The sequence below is a fragment of the Perissodus microlepis genome, chromosome 18, assembly GCF_051167445.1.
Source record: "Perissodus microlepis isolate ML-2025 ecotype Zambia chromosome 18, ASM5116744v1, whole genome shotgun sequence".
Classification (NCBI taxonomy): Eukaryota; Metazoa; Chordata; class Actinopteri; order Cichliformes; family Cichlidae; genus Perissodus; species Perissodus microlepis.
In genome coordinates this window covers 13,835,345-13,859,253 of record NC_140478.1, presented here as the reverse complement: position 1 = coordinate 13,859,253, position 23,909 = coordinate 13,835,345, and the positions used below count along the sequence as shown (strand labels likewise).

The following is a 23,909-nucleotide window of genomic DNA, read 5'->3' as shown; positions in this document are numbered from 1 at the left end:
CACTTAGATTTTCTTGAAACCTCTGCTCCACGGAGAGAGATGGCATCACCTCTCTGAAACTCATGCAGCTATTAATAATGAAAAGCGACAAAGCACAGAGGTCAGAGTAACCTAGAAGGCTGCTTCTGTTGATCCAGTGTGCTGACTGCAGGTGTTCCCAGCTTTACAAACGGCATTCAGTTCAGACAAAGCACGTAGCATTTAATCTTGAAGTAGATCATTCATCTTCACCACATATATCTCCTGATCTTAGATACAAGAGCAGCTGTGACAACCAAACAGAAAGGATGATCAGTAGAATAAGGCTGAGACATTTTTATCCCCAAAAAACCAACAAAAATCCAGTTTAACAGACGAAGGCAACATTATATTCTTCATTTAAAAACAACAGGCTCCACTCAAACGCTTTCAGATTTTTTATTGTTTCCTTTTATTATTTGCATATTTTTTTGCTTCCTATTATTTCATAAATAAGATATTTTCAAGAAACATTGCTTGCATGGAACGAAACACAGTCTTACATTCAAAACATGTACAGTTAAGGCATCAGAGTACGTAGAGTAAAACACCAACAGGGAAATCTATGTGACACGTGCTACATACTGCAACAGCCGGAGCTGCAGTCACTGAAGGACAGACTCAGATTACACATCACAGAAAAAGCCACAACATTTAGACGTATAGTTTCAGATAGTAGAAAAATACTAACAAAGGCTCATTTTTTTTTCGTAGCCCTGTACGGCAAGGTCAGCTCTGGTATCTATCATAGTGAGCGGGTCTTTTTACATTCAGAGACTAGGGGTGATGGTGGCGCTTCTGGTACGGATGAGAGCCTTGTGAGAGGCGCGAGGCCTTGCAAGCCCTCCTGCGTAGACGCCTCTCGTGCATCAGGAGCTGGAGGTGCTCTAGCTTACAGTGCAGCGTTTGATTCTCCTCTGTGGACGAGTGCACGACGGGACCCTCGTGGGCTACGTCACCAACAGAGAAGAAGAAAGAAATGGGTCAGACATGTGAATGTTTATGGTGTGCTCTCCGCCATTAATTACTGCATTGATCATAAGAAATACACTCAAAAGCCACTTTGTCAGGCTTAATTTATATGTCTGCTCATTAATGCAAACATCCAATCAGCCAATAACACGCAGACGTGGTCAAGACGACCTCCCGAAGCTCCGACCCAGAATCAGTTTGTTTCTCTGACGCAGTAAAAATACGACTAGTTGAACTTTCTAAAGCTGCAGCTGTCAGATGCTTCGTCTTGTTCCACCACCTGTCAAAACCCTCAAAGTTTCATCAGCTACGAGGAGAAAGAAAAGCACCTAACTATGTAGAAGTGATTGACAGACAAGCTGCGAGGCAACTGCTCTGCTTGATTTCCTCATATTTTCAGCTCTAATGCAAACATACAAATCCACGAGAAACCCCGTCAGCACGAGAGAATCGGAGCCTAATAAGGAAGCGTAAACGCTCGTGGATGCGCTGTCGTTAACGCCGCCTGTTAAGACTGTAATAGTCTTTATACTCACGAAGGCCCGTGTAACTGCTGCACAAGTGCTGCGTGACTAAATATGACGCAGCACAGAAACACGAGCGCGTTTTATTCTCTGGGGGCCTGAAACAGTCTCTTTTTTTATTGTTTTTGTTTCCATTTCCCTGTCCTGATTTCTAAAATGCACACTATTCCAGTATTTGCATGCATTTACATGCGCGTGATGATGACATGCTCTCCGAGTTTCCAAAATAATATTAGCTTGAGCTGACCTGGAGCTCCGCAGAGGGGCTCTGTCCTCTGCATCACTGGTGGTCTGGGCTCTTCTGCTGTGAGCAGCGGGCTGACTTCAGCGCCTTGAGCAGGACAGCGGTGTAGAGGATGAGGAACTGGAGCCCCCTGGTGGTGGTAGGCGGCTCTGAGGAGGTCGTTGAGGATCTGGAGAATAATGGCGACACCACGTCGAGGATGACTGAAACCGCTCTGACTGCAAGGGGCCAGGGTGCCTGAGAGGATAAAGAAGTCATTACTACTTTTTTCTCTACTTTTCCTAAAAACAGCTATTCAAAAGAGAAAGGTCATTAGATTAGAAAGAGTGCCCTTATAGTTGCAACACTAGGAAACATCACTGGTTTATGTTAATCAGACCAAACAAAAACTGCTGAGCAGTCTCCAGATCAGACGTACCAGAGAAAGTCCCAGAGAAGATGCCAGGTGAGTGTCTCACGAAACTCTCTATGACAGCTCCTGGAGGATTGGGCAGCTGTGCAGTGGATGAAGCATCAGCATTACTCTGTAAGGGACAAATATCCGCCTTAAGGAATAAGTCTGAGTAATAAAATATTATTTTCTCACTAATTTAAATTCAAAAAGACTATTGTGAAAATTCGGTTACGCGTTAACATGGATGGCACTGACTTCTGCGTTAGAGTGTGTGTGGCTAACCTCTGTGAAGGTCGAGGCTGCTGTGGGGCTCAGGGGTGCCGGGCTGGAGCTGACGGGACCGGCTGAACAGACCGGTGCAGTCGCTCGCAAAGGAGAGCCCGGATGTGGAGAACCACTGGGCAAAGGAGGAGAAGGATCGTGCGGAGATCCGTGCTCAGAGTGGGAATTAAGCAGAGAAGAGGGATTACAGCAGTTTGTGGCAGGAACGCTACTGGATGGAACCGAAGGGTTTTGTGAGTTCAGTGAAGTTCTGGCTCCCTGAGTGTTAAACTGAAACGAGGACAAAGAGTCAACAGAGAATGGAGTTGCAGATGAGGCCTGTGAAGCTGATGTGGTAGCAGGTCCAGTGGTGGAGGTCCACGCCGAGGCAGAGTGAGGGTGGTTCGTGCTGCTGGCCGTCTGCGCATTGCTGCCGTGAGCCTTTGAGTCCAGCAGCAGCTCCTTCACGTCCTGCGCCGACAGCTGGAGCTCCACACACATCACGTGGGCACCGATTCCAAGGTTAATGTTCAAAGGTGAGTGCCCAGACAGGAAGTCATTAATCTGCAGGGACAGACAGGAAAGTTTCACTCTTCTTCTCCCGGTGCTATCAGTTTACAGCAGTTATCTGAAACCACAATACACTGATAACCAAGAAAACCTATCATGGATGTTTCCCATGAATTTCTCATGTGGGTCAATTTGAATGGCTTCAATGACGTAACCTCTGATTACAGAGGAATCTACTACACAGAGATATAAATTTAAATAGCAAATTTGCCGCTTTGCTTCACCACACCTTTATTAAAGCTTTAAAGACTGTGTAGTGTGTGTGTCTGTGTGGGTTATTGCCTCTGGTAACTACAAAAATGATGAAGGTTATCTCACCTATGTATGTTTTAATGTTATTAATTGAATCCGATGTTTGTTTTTATGCATCTGTGTTGCAAAGTCTCTCTTGTAAAATGGATCTTTGACCTCAGTGGGCCTAACCTGGTTAAATAAAGGATACATAAAAATATATATCTTTATTGAACAATCACTCACAGCGCAGGCTGGGAAAAGTAAGTGAACTCTTGTCTCACAAAGATGAAATATAGAGCAGGACAACGCAGGATGTGGAAAAAGAGAAGCGTGAGAAATTATTTGAAGAGGTGGACGGGTGCAAGATGAAGGCCAGATACGCTGTCTAAAGTTATTTATTTTTTTAAAACTTCATATTAAAGACTTGTTGGAAGTGGCTCAAAGTTTACTAGAATGTAAAATATACTGCTGCAACGCAGAGGATCCGGAAAAGATGGAAAAGAAAGTTCAAAAGGAGAAAGAGGAAGAGAAAATGATAAATAAAGAGAAAGAGAAGAAGCGACACGTCATGAAGAAGAAGGAAGAGAAAGAACAGATGGACAAAGATATCAGCATATTGTGAGAAAAGACAGTAAGTATGAGAAACGGCTGTGATGACAAAGACAAAAATAATAAAAGAAAAAAGGGAAGTAAAGAAGGGACTGGGGGGGTAGAAAGAGGAACAGGTGACGGCTCCAGCATTCCTCCCCCTGAAGTCTCACCCCCACCCCTTCTTTCCCAAACTGTAATATTGTAATAATAAATGGACAGATATGATTACATTTCTCCACCCTGACTGTCTGTGAATGTTTGCTGCTTGTGTTCAGTACAGAAAAGAAAAGTGCAGTTGTTTTTGTGCTATTATTAGGACTCTATATGTGTACAGGTCAGACCTCGTTTTACGAGTACAGTAATACTGAAATAAAAAGTAAAAGTAAGACGGAAATCCTGATAATTACAGGGTCCGCAAACCTTTTCTCTTGCAGCTTTAACGGCTGAATGATGTGTGTGTAGCCAAAACTATGCACCTCCAAACTTGGTCTTTAGACGAGTATTTATTGATTGATTTTTTAAAGGGTTTTTAATATGTTTCTCTGCCTCATTCATGCATTCAACCGGTTTCTACCATAGACTGTACACCCACCAGCCACTTTGTTAGGCACACCTGTTCTGCGACTTGTTAATGCAAATATGTAATCAGACAATCACTCGACAGCGACTTAACACATTTAGGCATGTCGGCATGGTCAAGATGAGCATCAGAGTGTGGAAGAAAGGAAAGGCAAAAAAAAAAAAAAGCCTTGTTTACTGCGTCAAGCTGATAAGAAGGCAACAGGAACTCAAATAACCACTTGTTACAACCAAGGTATGCAGAAGATAGGCTCTGAAAGCACAACACATCGAACCTTGAAGTAGATGGGCTACGGTAACAGAAAACCACACTGGGTGGCTCTCCTGTCAGCTAAAAACAGGAAACTGAGGCTACACATCACACGGGCTCACCAAGACTGGACAACAGAAGACTGGAGAAATGTTGTCTCGATTTCTGCTGCGACATTCAGCTGTTACAGAAGGAATTAGGTGCAAACTACAGGAAAACATGGATCCATCCTGCCTGTATTAATAGTTCAGGCTGCTGGTGGTGCAACGGTGTGACTTTTTGCCCCCTTATTATCAGCTGAGCACCCTTAAAACACAACAGTCTACCTGAGCATTGTTGCTGACCATGTCCATCCCTTTATAACTACCAGTGTAGCGTGTTCTGATGGCTGCTTCCAGCAGGATAACACATCAAAGCTTAAATGATCTCATTCTGGTTTCTTGAACTGCTCTCTAATGGCCTCCACAGGCACCTGATCTCAATCCAGTAGAGCACCTTTAGGAAGTGGTGGACAGGAGATTCAGTTCATGGATGTATCTGTGTGGGGCTATCATGTTAATATAAACCAAAGTCTCTGAGTTTCCTGCCGTGAAGAATCAAGACAGGTTGGAAGGCAAAATAGAGTCCGACCGAGAACTAATAAGCTGTATTTAATGAAATGGGTGCATGCAATAATATAATAGCATTATTATTACAAGCAAACGGTAGTTTCTAGTGTTTACTTTAAGCATACAGTGAGAAAGAATTAAAACGCTCACCTGGACTTCTGTTAAACTTTCCAACACATCCATAACAGTCCTTTCAGCCCTGGTAGTCGAGCACTGTGCGGCACAATATAGTAAACAGTCTGATTATATGTGTGCGGCAAAGTTACAGAACAGCCAGTCTAAGATGTGCATTAGTTTACGTACCAGTAAACCAGCTTCAATGACTGGGACCAGAGTCAGTTTGCTGCCATCTGTTACACCCTGGTCCAGGAGCGTCCCTGCAGTCAGGTGCCTAATTTATAATACATAAATCAGCTTTAATGGGTCAAACCGGGGAAAAAACCCCCACATACGCATCAAATACGCGGATTAAACGTAATTGCTTTACCTAAACTCCCGGAAGTGCACAGCATGCAGGGTAAAGCAACAACTCACCTGTCTTTATGCAGGAGTACGATCCTGTCCGTGTGCAGTCTGAGTTTCTGGGAGATGCGCGCTTTCAGGGCCTCCACGGTCTCCCCCCGGGGGACGGTCAGCTCCACCGGGCTGCCGGCCGTGGAGGTGATGCACAGACGCATGGAGGACTGGCCGCTGGAGACCCCGGCCCCGCGGCTTGCACACTGGAAGGCGGTGACGCTACAGAGACCCCGCTGCTGCTGCTCCATTCACGAACACTGGCTGCTTTAAACTCGGGCTCTGGTCGCTGGGATGACCTGAAGCGACGCGCTGCGGGGCTCCTGTCCTCGGGTCGTCACTGCTCCTCGATGTGAAGCATCCCTGAAACCACGACAAGCCGCAGACTGCACACCAGTTCCTCTTTCTGTCTCTGACAAGCGCAGCTCCACTCCTCCAGCGTGAAAATACACCCCGACCCCTGGCAGGCCGAGGCCCGCCCACTTCGCATCACAACCAATCGGAGAGGGACACAAGACTACGAAGGCTGTATTGCCCAATCTGAAGGAGCTCTGCTTCACGTGGCTTTTTTTCACCCAACTCGCCATTCATAAATGATGCAATCCGCAGTGCACATTTTGTACAGAATCACAAAAAAACATCCGACTGTAGTAATTCTTAAGATTTAAACTCTGGGGATTATTCACGTTATTAAAAGATTATACCAGAGATGCTTCTGTACCGGCAGGGGGGTTAGTTCTGACCCCCCGCGATGACACTGCATCCCCTCTAAGGAGGTGACTATTTTGTTAAACACCCACTCCTTGGCATGAAAACAGCGTCGCCTATTTTTATGCAAAACCTTTAAGGAGCTGGAAGCTCCTACAGCATGAAAGGCACAGAAAATCCTCACGGACATGCAGTGGAGTCAAACACGTGGATTCATGAAAACCTGAGAACTTTTATGACACTTTGAGCTGATTAAAACATGAGCATAATCAAAAGTATCCCTAACAACTTTTCTAAAGTTTTAAAAAATATATATTTTTCCTAGGAAAGAAAGGTTTCAGAGAAATGGTAAACAGACTGGTTCTTACATAGTGCTTTTCTACTCTGCAGAAGCACTCGAGGCATTTTATACAACATGCTTCATTCACCCATTCATACTGGGATTTTTTCTACAGCGAAGTGTTTTCTATCTGACATTGACACACATCTATAGTCTGAGGAGCACATCAGAGATCTACTTGGGGTTCGGTATGTTGCGTAGGGATACTTTGGCACATAGTCTGGAGCAGTCAGGGATCAAACCACCAACCTTTCAATTAGTGGATGACCTGCTCTACCTGAGGTATGTCAGTAAAAGCCTCCAAGAATCTGATCTTAGGGTAAGAACATACATCATACAGGGATAATCAACCATTTATTCTTATGTTTCTCCACCTGCCAACGGCGCATGGTGTTCCCTACCATCACGCATTTAGCAATGATGTAGAATTTCACCGTTCAATCAGTGGGATGGGGCGCTCACAGAGAGCACCCAGTCTGTTTAATATTCGGGTCTCATCTCTGGTCTGGTCGAGGCTGCACCTGTCATGTGATGCACAGCCGAGTGGACTGGCTTGGAGTAAAGTGACGTATGAAGCCGAGGAGTGAAGAGAAATGGAGCTCATATGTGTCTCCTCACGGTGGCTAAAAATAGCCATACCCACAGCACCCCCGTTTTACAGCCTGCGTCACTGCACTTCCACATGACCTGCATCACCTCACACCCTCACTCACCTCTCTCCCAAACGCAGACATGCAGAGCTTCTTTCATCACGTCTTTTCTGCCTGAAAAACCTCAGCATCCCTTGCTGTTCTCCTCTGGTTTCCTTTGCATAGCTGTTTCAGCAGTTACCGAGCTCTCTCTGTGCCTTGTGTAACTGATACGAGAAGTTTATGCAACCACTGCTGACTTCACTGGAATTTAGAAGGAATCCCATGCTGACCTCTCCCTGATCTTTTCTCCTTTAAATAACTCCCTGAACTTCATGTTCCAGTGATATTTTCATGGAGGATCTGACCTCCCTTTGGAGATTGTGTTCTCCTTCTCCTCCTCCTCTTTTTCTTCCTCGTTTTTCTCTCCGTTCACTCCAGAGGAGTGAGATGAGAGAGGCCGCTGCTTTACATTCTTCAGGCCTCACAGAAAACAATTCCACAGGATGTCCTGCTCTTCGGAGCATGCACAGACGCAGCTCTGACGTCAGCCCTCCAAGAACACACACGCACACACACCCACTGCGTCCATCCTCTCTTTCTCATTCCTCCCACCCCAACACGGCCTCTCCTGGCATCATTTCCCAGATGTTTCAGTTCCCTGGCAGGCTGTTTTACCCCTTGTAGTTCCTGGAATTTTTTTTTTTTTTAGATAAAACAGTCATATATGAAGAATTTTACCTGAAATATTTTAACAAAGACCTCACAGATCAGCTAAGAAAATCTAGATGGAATGTAGCTTTTAGACGCCACTAATAAGAACGCAATAAAGAAAGAGGGCACTACTGTTTGTTTCATTCATCTGTTGTTGCCGTTTTATGACACAGCACAATAAGATCAAGGAGTTCAGCCGATTAAGATGCAAAGAAATAACTATTAAAACTACAAGAACAAAAGTGACAAGTAGAATCATAAAACACCATGCACTGAGCAGATCTGGTTTAAAACCATTGAGTCTTTGTTGATTTGTAGCTCCACCTTTCCAAAGCATTTATTAACATATGCCTTAGTTCCCTTTAAGTACACCCACGCTTACTGTGAGGCAAGTCAGTTCCAGTGTACTGTGATCATGTGTAAATGGTGACAGTGTAACCTGTGAAAGGAGGCGTAATACAGTCTTCCTAGTACAGATTAGAGATAGAACTAAAAAAAAGCTATAAAATCCAAAGATGTCTAACACATTGTACTCAAAGGCCAGTGTTACAGATCTGGCACTGAGCCACTTTGCTATATTCAGTTTTCTTCCCTACTTGTGCAACTTGTTCATTAATTATTATCCAAAACAATCACCATGTTACAAAGATAGCGCTCCACACGTGCCGTTCCCTCTGAGATCTGTCACGTCCGCTGAGTAATACTTTAACAGCTTTGATATGCGGAAAACATCTAAAAAAAAGTAGAATTTCCTCTTTTCAGCAATAATTTTAGATGCCGTTCCAACCGTGGAGCTGCTTTAAAAATGACTGCTGTCTTATTCTTTATTTATCAGGATACTGATACTCTCAGATCCGGCAGAGAAAGTTATAAATTTTTCTTATTTTAATAAGAAAAACTCATGTCCATGATGAGTCTCTCCATATAATTAGGGTTATCTGGCCTTATTCACTGTGCCTCATTGTATATAATGAAAAGTGTATTTACATTTCAAGGGAAGAGCTCTCTCTGGCTTTTTGAGTAATTAGGTTCTTGTTAATGGAAAAAGGGTTTGAGGAGATTAATATATTCCAAAAAAGTGACCTGGAAGAAAAGAGAGAACACATTTAAGACCGTAGCAGCTTAGTCACTGGTGGCAGAGGACACCGTCACAGTTTCCTGTGCCCAACACATTAATGTGTACCACCACTGAATAAATACATTTTGGTGATTTCAGTCACCCTGAACTGATTTCCCAAGTTGAATTAAATCACTTGTCACGTGTGTTTATTTCTGTTGCTCAGCTTTGAACCAGTTCTCGAAAGTTTTCAGAGAGGCGGGGGAAACAAACCCAACAACAACCCAAAAATAGCTCTTCGGATGTCTAAGTGCCCCCCTGTTTCCTGTTTTCATAGAGGCACAGGTTACACGTCTATTCATTTTGGTGCTGAGGCATTTTCTGTTTGTGCAAAACATCATGCAAGGAGTGCACACTGCAGAGGTTAGAGCTGCAAACTGTGGATTCCATTGTGGGTGCAGATGCAATATGCAGTTTGTAGCCTATATGATGAAAACAGAGACAAACACAACAATAAAAAAAGGGTCATGTAAACAACAAAACCTTAAACTAGCAGATGGATTTAAATAATTTGCAAGCACTCTTACGGAGGTGGGTTAACTCAGCCGTATTTAGCAAAATGCACCCAAACAATAAACATCACAGATTAAGAGCAACATGAAAAGGAGGGCAGATAAATTCTTTCTGCAGAAAAGCATCCTCACTAGAATCCAAATGTGCAGCAGCTTTCACTGGCAAATAATTTTAGATGGACTAACTCTATTGAATTAGAGTGAAATGAAGCTTTATTTAGCTGTTTTTTCCCTGGACCATCTGGACAAAACCTGCAAGCAGATCTTCCAGTTTTCATTTCTGCACCCCCCCACCAACAACAACAAAACCCAGACAGAAACAAACAAAACAAATTAAAATTAATTAATTAAGTCAAACAAAACATTGAAAAAACAGCAGTGCAACGCTGCCACCACGTGGCCAAACATGAGATTACAAAAAAAAAAAAAACGTTTTAAGGGGATCCGTCTGCTCCCGCTATAGGACACAGACTCAAACACTGCAAAAAGGGAAACTTGGGCATATTTCAGTGACTTAGATAAATATCTGCATCGATATATATATATATGGCTCCGATAATTACTGCCCCCCCTCCCCCTCTCAGTAGATACCATTCATGAGCAGCTGGTGTGAATGAGGACGGGTTTTCTCCTCCATCTCGCATCATCACCACCATCATCACCACTGTCGTCGTCAGTGCCTGTCACGTGGTGCATCGGGAGCGGGCGGTGGGTGTGTCTAATCGCGTGTGGCTTCATTCATAACTACAGTCTTTATTTGAAGCCCAAATTAAAGTATGCAGACGGGGCAGGCTGCCGGTGGACCGCTTCAAACGGAGTCTACAGCCGGGTGAGTCCGATCCTTGCGCCTCACACACACACACACACACACACACTGATCAGGTTACATGGACCTACAGCTGTGCTCACGGTTTAATGTGGTACTATTTCATTATGTAATAGGTGGGATAGGTGACACAGCCGACTCTAGATCGCAGCATCTGATTTATTGGGGCATGTCTGAGGCGCGGGCGGGGGTCCTCAGCTGAGCCCCCACACTCCAGCGTGTCCGGCACATGAAGGCTCCTGGGTGACTAATCGTGATTTATTCCCCGCAGGCTGAGATCAGACGTCGCAGAGATATGGGGCTGTCCTGATCCCCGGGTTTTCGGAGGAGAGGGGAAGATGCTGCCGAGGCTGCTGCTGCTGCTGATGCTGAGGCTGCTGAGCGCCGCCGGCTGCAGCGGATCGCTGTAGTCGGGCCCCACAGAGCGGAGCGAAGCACCGTCAACAACGCCTGAATAGACCGTAAGATGCATCACATCTGGAGCACATCATCGTGCAGTCACACGTCAGACTGACATCCATTACCCGCCCCCCTTCCTCCTTAGTCCGGACAGTATTTATGAAAGTGACACCATCCGCTCCATTACCGTGACATAAAGTACACCAAGACGTCGTCAGAGATGATGTTACATTCTAACATGACTTCAGACCCTGGGACTAACACGCGCACACACGCACGCACGCGTTGGATTAGGTTATATTTTTTGCCACCAGTCGGGGTCAATGTTTTAAACTTCAGCTTCAGTATTTACCGACAAAATGATGGTGAAGCTGATGCACTGCTACTAGGTTACAATTACCAATACTATAGCACCGAAAATTATTTTTTAAAAGATCATGATAATAACGACAATAATGACATTTTCCAAGCCTGACTGGAGATTCATGGTCGGTCCAGCTTCTAAAACTCAAGCAATCCAGTATTTTAATAAATATGTTAATAACTAGACTTGACTTAATTTGTGAAATTAGTTTAAAAGAGCCCCGTGGATTTGTCTGGATGTAATAATTGAATACACAGAGAATGTAAGAGTGCCTTCAAGGATACATTTTAAAACCATCATCCAAAGTTTATGACTGCCTGTTACGTGATCAGCAGAAAGAAGACAGATGGTTTCCAAAATAACATCTGGAGTTATAATTAATCTAATTAATTATCTGTTCTGGTTTTGCCTGATCCCAGCATGGTGGAAACCCTCCAAGACACAAACACACACACACGCACACACACACACACACACACACACACACACACCATTAAATGCCCACTTTAACCTCATTCCATCTCAAAATTGTGTCTTCCTGAGATGAAATCCTCATGTCTGTTATGGGGATCTGCTTTTTTGCCCACATAAAGAAGACCCGTGTCCCCCTCAGTGTACATCTCACCAGTGATTAAGGTCCCCACACCATACCCCGACTGCTCTCAAGCACATTTTGACAAATGCCAAGCGTTCACTGAAGATAATTCGACAGCAGAAGAATGGGCCGTGTGTGTCTGTGTGTAGTTCTCGCCTCAATTCAGAGCTGCGCTCACATCATAGTTACCTCGAGCTTGTTGGTTTGTATGAGCTCTTACATAAAATATGGCTCTCACATGGTGAGGGAATGTGCGGCGGTGTTATCAGCATGTGTGAAGAATGCGGTCTTGAGCCGATGTTACACAAGCTGAACTCTGTGTAAATATTAATGGGGTGTCAGCTCCTCTTCCTTTGCTCGCACCTTTCTGCAGGAGAGGTTAGTTTACCAGATGTGAGCAGATGTTTGGGAGCTTTAGCTGAGAGACATTTGTGAGGGGTTTTGTGCCATTTCGGTGGATGTCAGCTAATCTCAGCAAAGCAGTCGACCCAGTCAGCTGTCAGGCTTACATTCTTGGGGATGTTAAAGGGGAATTACTCCAGTTTTGCAATATCCAGCTCAGCTGACTTGTTTTTGGAGGTTATTAAAGTCTGATGAATTCATGTTATCTCCATGATCTGTGGCTGCTGGTATGCAGACAGCCTTCATTACTAACCAGCGTATTTCAAGTTTGAGGGGTGTGGATGAGCTCCAGGAGGAATTCAAAAGAAGATTCTGCTGGAGTGCATTTTCTAGCCTAAAAGTCTGCAGCATCAAGCACCGGAGCCAGGGTTTTTAGCAATATTGAACTCTGTAGATTTCCATATTTTTCATCTTTTCAGTTTCTTCAGAAACCTTGCTTTTGGATTCCTTTGCCGCCTTAAAACCCCACCGTGTGCCATTTATCTATAATTACCACAAAGTCCGGCTCAAATTGTCAAAATGCCAGCTTTCAGAAACAGCTCTGATGGCGTGACGCACCACAAATGCACTGTAGCCGTGGTGTGCATCTTCATCTTATAAAGACATTAAAGCTGAACTATCAGGTTCTCTACCAAACCATCAGCCCGCACACGCATCCCCAAATTATTTCCAGGCAGTGAGTAACAATCATCACCCTAATGATATGAAGATGTAGCTGCACATTGCTGCTGTGTCATTCTCAAATTGTCTTTCATTTGATGTGGACATGACAACAGATAACATCGTGTGGTAAAAGTACGGCTGCGAGTACATCTGTGCGTGCAAGTGAGATGTGATGACGCATAAGTTGTGAGTTGTGCGAGACAGAATTACAATAGTGGTTTTAAATGGCCCATTTGTCGGGTACTATTTTCAGCTGTGCATTAATACTCTCTGGGTGCTCTCATTAATATTTTACAGCACTGATGTATGTGGTATTTAAAATAAACTCTGCCATATGCTGACTGTAAAACAAGAGCACATCACACTGTACAATGCTGTGGCTCTCTCAGGTGTTTTTGATGGTTATAAAGTAGAGTTATGTGGCTCAGAGGCTTATCCTACCGTGTAAAAGTCTTGAGTCACCCTTCATTTCTTTTGGTTTTGGTATGAAAATGGGAAATAGGTGCAGCAATATACTGAAACAGACTGAAGCGGTAGCTGGTGTAGGATCCGACCCCCTACTTGCTTTACCTATCTCCTGACCTCCTCCACACTAAGTGACAACAGTTTCCATTCTGATGAAGCTTCAGTGAACAGTAGATGGATCAACTGAAGGATCAGATGCATCTTTGGAGGTCCTGTGTCATGTGTTTGCTGGATTTTCTTTCTCATTTCTTAAGGACATGACTTGCAGACATTGTTTATCTGCTGTAGATAGTTTTGCAGTCCTGCAACTTCTTTGTTTGTCCTCCAATTGTCCAGTTTCCTCACATTTTTAATGACACTCTGCAGACCATGCTGAGATATGCCAAGTTTTCAGCCGAAATTGGAACAAACAACGTGTAAAGAAATAAGGCGTTACTCAAGACTTTATGCACTGTTTATTTGTAAATGTTATGATTAGTGAGGGCTTTGACATTTTCATATCCTTAGCATATCTTTAAAACTCCTTGGTCCAACAGGCTAGCCAGTCCCAAATATTTTTATTTTGCAGTCTTGATAACTAACCCGTTTCAGTGTTCAGGGTGTATACCAGTATTATAAAAGTTGCGTGATCAGAGCACCCTGCAATGGAGTTAAATTTCCAGCCTAAATGATTGTTTCAGCCCAGTCTTGTGGGATCTTTCCACACCGGCTTAGTTCTGGATTCGATGACCACGAGAAAACGACTGCGCATCTTACCAGTGATCACACTGTTTACACCTAAGACTTTTCAGCATAACATAACAGGAATTGTGTTGCTGTCTAGTAAGAAGCGTCAGCTCAGTGTGTGACATTCTTCACTTTCTCATCCTCTGCAGGGTTCACTCACACCGACCTTTACCATGAGCAATGATCTGCCTGTTCTGACAACTCTGACTGAGAGCTCCACTGTGAGTACTGTCAACACCTTTGACACAAACTGGTCAGTGCGTCCACTGGTGCTGTGCTCGGCAAATTTCAGTATTGATCTAATAGCAAGTAAACACAGGGCCAATATGACTGACACCAATGCTTTCAACTTATAAAGACAGCTTATGTAGGGGAGAGCAGTGTGTCATGATTTGATGAATCACTAAAGCATGTCATGCTAGTATCGATCTGATACCAACACCAGCATTGATCTGTATCAATTTAAAGCAATATTTGAACTGAATACAAGCTACTGCTGGACATAGATGGGTAACATCCTCTTGACTTACTGTCACCTGGATCTGGAACTGTATTGTTAATAAACACTGAAGCCGAATTTGACCAGAATAGGAACTGAAATCTTTAACAAACTTCTTTCCTGGCAACTAGCGAGATACCGGCAGACTAATGGCTCAGACAGGTCGAGCCTCTGTGTGACATAAAGGACAGTTTTCACTCTCTCCTGTCTGCAGTGGACGAGTTGGCAAATATAACATTAGAAGACATTAGAAAATATCACTAAAATACATTATTATTACTACTTTATTACTATAGTTATTTTTAGGCGTTTGGACCCTAAAAGGGTCTAAACTCACATGAATCATCAGCCCTTTCTGGTTTAATAAGCAGATAATGACGTTAGATTGAGCCTGTGATTGAAGCTGACTGAGACTGATTGAGGCTCGTACTGAAGAACCTCTGAGATCATAGTGGAGGCAGTGAAAATCAGCTGTTTTTGCTCTTTTCAAACATGCACACGCCGTTTTCTAACAGGCCGCTGCTTTTCTTTGCCTCATGTTCGGAGTAAACTGGATATATTTGGGGGTTGGCTCGCTCTTCTGACAACAACTTTAAATAGGCAGCAGCAGGCTTCGGGTTTGCTTTAATAACCTTGCTGCTGCTCCTATTAAGGTCATCATCTAAAAGTTGGAGCTTCTCCACCTCACAGTTAACTCTAAAGCTCCATAATGGCCGTCTGTCACACTTTCCTGCTGAATTAAAAAACACAAAGACTTGCAGCAGATGAATATTCTGCATGTGATGCGGGGGGGAAGAGAAACCAATTATTTTCCCTGCTTTTTGAAGCTGACATGGGAAGAAGAGCCAGGAAAGTCTCGGTGCGGTGTGCGGATTGCTCATGTGCGTTGGCATCCTCCTCCTCCTCCTCCTCTTCCTCCTCCGATTTCCATTTTTAGCCTGCAGAGGCCTCATTTCCCCTTCATTGAGAAGAGCTGGGAAATTGAATTAAGGGTCTCGCTGACGTTTCGATTAGCATCCACGGGCTCACTCAGCCAAGACAGAGTATTAATCAGAAGAACGCGGATGTACACAAGTGTGCGTCTGGATAAGAATCACTGTGAGGGACTTAAGAGAGTCTTTCAGTGTTAATTCCACTCATTAAATATTACAGCGCTTAGCTGACTGCCTAATGCCAGAGAGAGAGAGAGAGAGCGAGAGAGCGAGAGAGCGAGAGCGAGAGAGATCCCTCAGTGCTGTGAAGCTCAAGGGGAGAAAAATCAATTACTGAACTGTGCAGCCACCAGTTCACTGCAACACAACGTAACAACAGAGATACTGCATGTAAGCTTGTGCCTTATTGTGCTTCTGAAGGAAGGAGTTATGAGCTCCAGCTATGCCATGTGAATACAAGCGGTGCAGATTAATTTGATGTTGCGCAACCCAAATGGGAGAAGAGTACAGAGAGTACCAGTTTGACGGGTTTTTAGTGAGACCCTTTGTATTCTTAAAAAGGGAGAAATTCAGATTTTTAAACTTGTTACTGTCAGCAGTAACACTTGGTTTTTCTTGAAGCACAAAAATAGCTTTAGTGTTACTGTTTCATTGGTATTTCATTAACACTGCTTTTCCATTTGCACTTTTCTCTAATATTTGTTAATAAACAATGAGATGAATTAAACTGGTCACTGGATTAAACCATGAGTCGGTAAAGTGACCCCAGCCTTTCTGTGTGCTCTGTCATCTTCTTCAGCCTCAGCTGTAACAGACATGCACACTACTGATGAGTTTCAGTTCAGATTGAGACTAACAAATCAATGGCAAAAAAAATGACCCTCTCATTATGGTGTCATAAGTTGGTTGTTACACTAAAACTTTCAAATGTAAAGCTACTCGTTATGTGGAATGGTCCTTATTAATATTACACTGATGTATATAAAGTGCGTCCATGGTGTAAATATTAACACATTTGCCATACACATGTCAAAGACCCCTCTGAGCTTTTGTGATATGGTGTGTTATCCTGCTGGAAGAAGCCATCAGAAGATGGAAACCCTGTGGTCATGAAGAGACGGACTTGATCAGCAACACTCAGGTGCTCATTGGACAAAAATATCCCCTACAGTATTACATCACCAGCAACATGAGCTGTTGATAAAAGGCTTGTGCTTTCATGTGGTTTGCACCAAATTCTGATCCTACCATCAGGAAGTCCATGTGAGCTGTAGCTTTAGTTTCCCATTCTCAGCAGACAGGAACCTGCTTCTGTTGCTACGACGTGTTTAGAGATGCTCTTGTGCACAGCTTGGTTGTAAAGAGGGGGTATTTGAGTTACTGCTGCTTTCCTACCAGTTCAAATCAGTCTGGCGATGCTCCTTGGATATTTTCTCTTTTTAGAAACACTTTCTGTAAACTCTAGATCATGTGGGAAAAAAAATCAGTAGATCAGCAGTCTGGCCCCAGCAGCTACGACGGCCACTTAAAATCACCTTGTTTCTTTATTCTGATGTTCAGTTTGAACTTCATCAGATCGTTTTGACAACATCCACATACCTAAATGCACTGAGTTGCTTCCATGTGATTGATAATGCAGATATCTAGTCGTCCAAGCAGTTGAACAGGTGTAATTTTCTTTATATTTATTTTATGGAACTTATCCAACTTTGAAAACAAAGCTTGATTTATTGATTTAATATTTGATTAATAATTTGATTAATATAAGCAAGATGTTATGGCTGATTGCTCCTCTGAAATGAATAAAGGTTTGACCAAACGTGCCACCCTCTTTTCACGATTGCCTCCCATCAGGATGTGCCGGTGTCGGCCGGTCAGGTAGAGAACTATGTCCTGCTGTTGGTGCTGCTGAGTGTTTTCGCCGGGGGGATGCTGGTCCTGCTCTCCCTCCTGCTCCTCTTCTGTCACCGGTGCTGCATGGGTGGGCGACGCTACTCCAGGTGAGCGCTGCCTTGCAAAGTGACACACTGCGTGGGGACTAGCAGGTCAGGCTTGCCTCGACGGCACTCGGGGATTACAGGGGCCGATGTGATTATGACCGCCGTGGATTAAAGCTGAAAATGAAATGGAAAGCTGCGAGGTGACGCTGCGTTTTTGCTTCCACGAGAGAGATCTGAGTAAAACTCATTTGCCTCTTTCAGAGCGAGCGATGACCCTGAGAAGACAAACACCACTTATGCTGAGGATTCTCAGCCCACGCAAGGTCAGAGCTGTGTAAATTTTTCACGTTCTTCTTTTTTTCTTTCGGTCCGCTGTCGTCAATAACTCCATTATTCCTCTCCCTTGCTGTGTCCTTGTTGTCTTTGTCACTCAGAAATCACCATTCGTCTCGATGAATCAGATGCCCTCTCAGCATCGAGTTGTCACGATGGAGAGTCAGAACGATTCATCTCCACCGGGTCCACGGGCCGCAGAGTCTCCTTCAATGAGTCTGCACTTTATGAACAGGAGAAAACGACTCAGGACAAAGGACGCAGGTACAGCTCAACTGAGCTTGGGATTTTTTTATCATTTAGATAAGCCGTTTGATGCCATGAGCTCAGGCGCTCAATCTTTATGTTCAGGTACACCCTGACCGAAGGAGACTTCCACCACCTGAAAAAGGCCCGGCTAACCCACCTTCACCTGCCTCCCGCACCATGTGACCTAAAAATACTCACCATCATGGAATGCGACTCAACAGAGAGCAGCACCATAAACATCAGTGAGACAGCAGCTCCCAAGCTACCCCTCACCATCTACCAGGTATGCTTGAAATCACACATTGTTCAGTCACTGGAGCAGACTCTCTCAAGAATAACATGCGATTCAATTCTTTCTCTCCAGCCCGCTAAGAAGAGAGTCTCTGACTGGATGGGCCAGAGCCTCAGCGGGGGTCTGCCAGGAGACCGACACCACTCCGTCATCCTGGACGAGGGGCCCAGGCAGTCTTTATCAGCCATGAAACCACAGCACACACGTTCTCAGACAGTGAGTTTGACTTTTATTCACCTCCCACTGAGAATAAAAGAAATAGGTGGGTCTTAATAAGTCTTAAAATTTCCTAATAAGCCTGCATTCAGTAAAAGGCGGGAATACAGTGTACAATTCAGTGCAGATTCATCTGCTTTCATCAAACATTAACAGAGCTGTGAAAATCAGCTGCCACGGGCGCTGAAAGCTGCTGATGCGCTTTGACATCAGTCATCACTGCTACTCAGTGACAAAATGACAAACTGCTGTCCCCCGAGGACTTTGCCTCTGCCCATCACAATCCATCTTAGCTCTCCCGCTTCAGCTCCTCCTTAATGTGTCACCACCACCCTCCCCGTCCTCCTCGTCTCTTCTGCCAGATGGAGGCTATTGGCGACAGGGGAGAGGCCGAGAGCGAGACGAGTCAAACTGTGGGCCAAGCTTCAGTTCTGCATTTCTTCTCCAAACTGCGGCGTCACGCCAGTCTGGAGGGGGCAGGGCCTTACTTCAGGAGGTGGAAGTTTGACACCACGCATCGCGCTGCAAGTCTCGATGCCAAAGGTTTGTGTGCATGCCAGAAATGGATCACTCAGATATGGTTAGTTCAGCCAGGGCACGAAATCAGTCACAGTTACAATCCTGACAAATACGCTGGACTCCGTTATGATGACTAAAGTTGGTGGTTTGACCCCTGGTTAGTCCAGTCTGCATGCCAAAGATAGTGAAGCCCGTGTGGCTACAAATGTTATCATTTTAGATAGATAGATAAGGATCTGTTGTCACTGATGCTCTGCTCCGTCTGGGAATCGTGCTCTCATGTATGCATGTGGATGGACAGAAAAGTCCCAGATCAGAGCCATGCTGCCAAATATGTATTACTGCTGATGGGAATATCACGCTTCTTTTGACTTTAGCGGTCCTGACTGAAATAAGACTGAAAGCGTGGGTAAGGTCTAACCTTCTTATCATATGAATTTCTCGCAGGGTCCCCCAAGAGAAGGCCCTTTCAGAGACAGAGAGCAGCCAGTGAAACCACTGATCACGCTGAAGATGATTCCTCTCCTCTCCGAGATGAGGCCATTGAATCTTTTCCACATACACCCATCCAGACCGGTGGCCTCCAGTCACTCTCTGCAGAGTCTCTCTCTCATCCCCAAACTGCACCCACATCTTCAGTCTTCCTTAGCAGGTACACCCCTGCCCATAATACCATGACTTAACACCATGCAATTTACCAAATTGTCTGACAGTTTTCCCATCTGTGCAGGCTTAATCTGGAGGCCATGGTGGAGGTAGGTGGTAGCAGCACCTGGAGAGAAGAGTTCAGTTTGCCACCAGATCGCTGCCTCGCCCAGAGGCAAGAGGAGGTTACAGTTAATGGAACAGGAACACTGAAAGAGGCAGTCATAGGAACAGCAGCAGGATCGGGAGGAGACGGGCTGGAGTCAGCGGACGAAGATGAGTTGTTTGGGACACAAGAAGCTGTCATTCCGGAAAGGTTTGAAGACATGTTGAGGAAAGACGCAAAAATAGATGGTGTGATGGCAGATGCAAGGAAAAAGAACGAGGTAGAGCCAGATGATGGAGACGAAGTGGTGTTGGGGGCAGAAGCCAGACAAAGGACCGACTCAGGCTCATCGCTTTCCTTCATGCTTCGCCAAGAGAGCCTGGAGGCGCCTCCTTCCTTGTACAGAGACATTTGGAGCTTGCGAGCCTCTCTGGAGCTGTATGCTTCCTCAGACCAGAGCAGCACAGACCGGGAGTCCATCCGCAGCGATGCGGACAGCGTCGCGGACAGCGTCTCATCCCTTGGCGGTGCAGGAGCTCGTTCTGGCCTCGACAGCTGCTTGTCCCAAGACCTGGATGATGAGCCTGAAGGAGATGGGGAGGGAGAGGGATTGGAAGGGGGAACCAGAGGGGCATTGGGTTTAGACAGTGAGATGGGAAGTGGACCTGGGGGAGAGGGTGAGGGGGGGAACAGAAAGCTCCTTCAGATGGACAGTGGTTACGCCTCCATCGAAGCTCCATCCAGGGCCCCTGAGGAGATGCGACTGTTTGGGACTCCCGGTGCCCCACGAGGGAAAACGGCATCAGAGAGGAGGTTGTTTTTCACCAACTCCGGTAGAAAGGGTTCAGTATGTGAGAGCATAGAGGCCAGGCTGTTTCAGGAGGAGCTGGAGGATGAGATGGCAAACAGCACCGAGCCAGAGGAGAAACTAAAGGAGAAACCACAGAGCGGCAGCCAAACTCTCACCCTCCAAGATTCACATCAACCTCTGAAATCTCTTCACCCTCAGAAATCTCCAGAATCGCAAACACAGCTGATGTCTCCACTTGTGAAAACAATCGCACAGCCCACCAGTCCTCACCGAACACGTCTCCGCCGCCGTGACTACAGCATAGATGAGAAGACGGACGCCCTATTTAACGAGTTCCTTCGCCACGACCCACGGTTCGACCAGCAGGACTCCCCGTTACGTTCCAGGCACCGATCCAGAGTTCACCTCCGGAAACAGTGGCAAAGACATAAGCAATACAGCGATCCTGGCTCGAGCTCTGGGGGAAGATACTCCCCGTCTTTGGAGAGGCAGAGGTTCACGCCGCTGAGGAGAGGGGACAGCGCTGGTTACCCTCTGGACACCAGATACCACAGCACCCTCTCGCGCATCGCAAGTGCTGCTGATGAAGAAGCCAGCGAGGTCGCGGCTTCTGAGGAGGCAGCAAAGGAAAGAGCAGAGAGCGCAGATCCATCACACGAAGGCGCGGCAGAGGATTCCCCACAAAGCGCTGCCAACAAAACATCCGAAGGAGACGAGGCAACAACAAAGAGCAGCTCTTGTTGTGCAGCTTCAGCTGGTGAGACCGATGGCTGCCAAGCCTCCGCAGAGAGACAGACAGCAGAAAGCACAACTTGCCCGTCTGCAACCACGGTGCCTGCACAAAAGAGCTTCATGGACCCAAGAGTTGACAACAAGAACAACAACAGCAGTCAGGCTATCCTATCAGAGGTCTCCCTGCAGGCACAGAGCAGTCTGACAGACAAGCTGGCTGTGTCAGTGGAAGAGAGGCTTTACAGCGGCCTGCGCAGCACAGAGATCAGCCAGGGGGAACCGGAGCGTGTGCTCACAGTGGCTCGCACAGCCTCACCTGGATTCAGTCCCACGTAACTTGTTAATGTCTGTTTTCCAGTCTGTTGTCTATAGAGCGCACACCCAGATAAACGGGTCCACATCAGTTCAAACATCCTCGTGTTTCAGATGTCTTAAAAAAAAAAAAAAAAAAAGGACGGAAGTACCTTCTCGCTCAAGCATTTCCATTCACACCTCAGCTGTCACTGTGATGCCCATGTGACACGTGATAATCCCTTCCATTGGTAATCATGGGGAAAAAAAAAAGAGAAGAAATAAAGAATTGCACTCAACCCATCATAAGAAAACCTACATATTTTCAGACTTAACTGTGAATTCTTGGCATGCTACCATAGGTCCGAACATCATCATATGTGAATACTGTACAGTTTACAAAAAAGCACTTTGATGGGAAGAAAGACAGTGATGGCGTTTGTTCCCCCTCATTTTAAAAACCATATCCTCAAGTGTCCTTCTTGTCTCGACCATCATGAGGTTAAATGTCTGTGTGAGCTGTTGTATCAGAACAATGCTGACCATGTTGAAAAAAGAAAAGAAAAAAAGAAACAGCGTAACAATTCTTCAGTGCTTGCAGCCCTCTCTTTCATGAACATGTCTTAAAAGTAAAAACAGATGGGAAGCACAATCCAGTCAGCAGGCGTTTTTCCATCCTCATATTTTACCCGTTTTTATTCTTGTTAGCCATCTGTCCCCTGTGCATCAATCAGGTTGTGTCCGGGAGGAGTGGAGTGAGTGCTGCTGAGGGAAGACTGACAGATGATGCTTAAATAGTGACACAGTAGCCTCTCAGGCTTTTAGACAGATGGTTTGGTGATGGGAGAGCCGATGCTGTGAGGCACGGGAGGTTGGAATAGCTCCTGCGACATTGTCTGTCAGAAAGGCAGTGTGGCAGTGGGAGTGTGTGCTTCCAAATAGAAGTTTGGTGATTTACTGCATTTCTCAAAAATCAGCAATGGAAGTAATCTTACTAAAAAATGAAGGCCGGGTAGGCGAAGTCAGATTCTTTTATGCCACAGAGCTCCATATTTGTTGTCTAAACATTATTACATAAACATCAGTGAGTCACACTGTTGGACTGTTCTGTCATTACAATGAGAGCAGCTACCGAGCCCCGCAGACATCATCCCGCTGCCATAAATACAACGCCGAGCACCAAATGCATCATTCTCCAGCTGAACGCTGCCCTGCCAACGCTCGGGAAAAAAAGCACTGTTTACACTTGAGAGATACTCGCTTCTTTGCCAGAAAAATCTCAGCCCAATGACTTTAACCTGCATCGCACAACCATCGTAAATCTAAGCAACCCATCCAGCTGGGTAGAAAGTGACGTGCGGCTTAATTATGCAGTCCAGAGAGTCTCAGAGGCGTTTTCTGGTGGAAGTGGTTTAATACTTAAGGCAAAATTTAACAGCTAATCTTAAGATGAGAGCCCATGGGAACAAGCGTAATTATCCTCAAAGCTTTAAGAATATTAAATGCTCACGTATGAACTGTACAGAAAACTCTCTTAGCTGATAACTGGTTTTTATGAGCTCTTCATCCAGCTAAGGGATTTTAAACTAGTCACACAATCCTGATGTTTTGTTTAAATAATCTTTGTGTTGTTGTTCTAAATAACTCCTGGGAATTCTTTTTTAAATTTCCTGTGAAACTACAATTTGCATCTTTAAGGACATGTTCGTTGTCAATATATCACGTTTTGTTTCGTTCAGTCCATGAGTACATCACCTCCCTTAGGAGGAGAACCAGAAGAGACGCTACAGCAAGGAATTGATCTAATATGGAAAACTAATTATCAGGTTTTCCTCTCCTGCTTTCAGTTTGTACTCTTTGTTTTGCATTCATGTGAGAAATACTTCATTTTCTAATGCGTGATGAAGACTGTCAACTGGGAAATGAAACGGTAGGTACACAGGGTTTTTTTTTTAACTTCTGTTTGAGCTCCAATGTGCATCTCATGAAATTTTTAACCCTCGTTCAGGGTGAAGCGTATGCTTTAGTGTGCAGAAAATTCAAAACGTCTCGCAGCCTCAACAAAAGCTCGACCTTGTGAGGCGAAAAATCGATTTGCACTTTAAGTTTTTCAGATTTTCTTTTTT

The 23,909-nt window shown here is 45.0% G+C and overlaps 2 protein-coding genes across 2 annotated transcripts; one reads left to right on the top strand and one right to left on the bottom strand.

Annotated features, from left to right (window-relative positions):
- Nucleotides 1-401: 401 nt before the first annotated feature.
- On the bottom strand, nt 402-6,253 carry LOC146367502 (midnolin-like). The gene is made up of 7 exons (XM_084913233.1): nt 5,780-6,253; nt 5,549-5,636; nt 5,396-5,458; nt 2,435-2,977; nt 2,177-2,282; nt 1,762-1,995; nt 402-968 (listed from the first exon to the last, which is right to left on the bottom strand). Exons 1-7 carry the CDS (start codon nt 6,007-6,009, stop codon nt 796-798), a joined length of 1,437 nt encoding a protein of 478 aa, XP_084769359.1. The 5' UTR covers nt 6,010-6,253; the 3' UTR covers nt 402-795.
- A 4,181-nt stretch (nt 6,254-10,434) lies between these two features.
- Nucleotides 10,435-22,435, top strand: cbarpa (CACN subunit beta associated regulatory protein a). The gene is made up of 11 exons (XM_084913232.1): nt 10,435-10,607; nt 10,876-11,065; nt 14,368-14,439; nt 17,504-17,649; nt 17,851-17,912; nt 18,024-18,186; nt 18,274-18,454; nt 18,536-18,679; nt 19,042-19,222; nt 19,646-19,850; nt 19,929-22,435. Exons 3-11 carry the CDS (start codon nt 14,392-14,394, stop codon nt 21,826-21,828), a joined length of 3,030 nt encoding a protein of 1,009 aa, XP_084769358.1. The 5' UTR covers nt 10,435-10,607; nt 10,876-11,065; nt 14,368-14,391; the 3' UTR covers nt 21,829-22,435.
- The last annotated feature ends 1,474 nt before the right edge of the window (nt 22,436-23,909 follow it).

Coding starts and splice junctions, on each gene's coding strand:
- LOC146367502 (XM_084913233.1), bottom strand. CDS start 6,009: ATGGAGCAGCAGCAGCGGGGTCTCTGTAGCGTCACCGCCTTCCAGTGT. Junction 5,459..5,548: donor TCATTGAAGCTGGTTTACTG/GTACGTAAACTA, acceptor TGTGCCGCACAG/TGCTCGACTACCAGGGCTGA. Junction 2,283..2,434: donor CAGCCTCGACCTTCACAGAG/GTTAGCCACACA, acceptor TGTCCCTTACAG/AGTAATGCTGATGCTTCATC.
- cbarpa (XM_084913232.1), top strand. CDS start 14,392: ATGAGCAATGATCTGCCTGTTCTGACAACTCTGACTGAGAGCTCCACT. Junction 17,650..17,850: donor GGTGGGCGACGCTACTCCAG/GTGAGCGCTGCC, acceptor TGCCTCTTTCAG/AGCGAGCGATGACCCTGAGA. Junction 19,851..19,928: donor TCTTCAGTCTTCCTTAGCAG/GTACACCCCTGC, acceptor CCATCTGTGCAG/GCTTAATCTGGAGGCCATGG.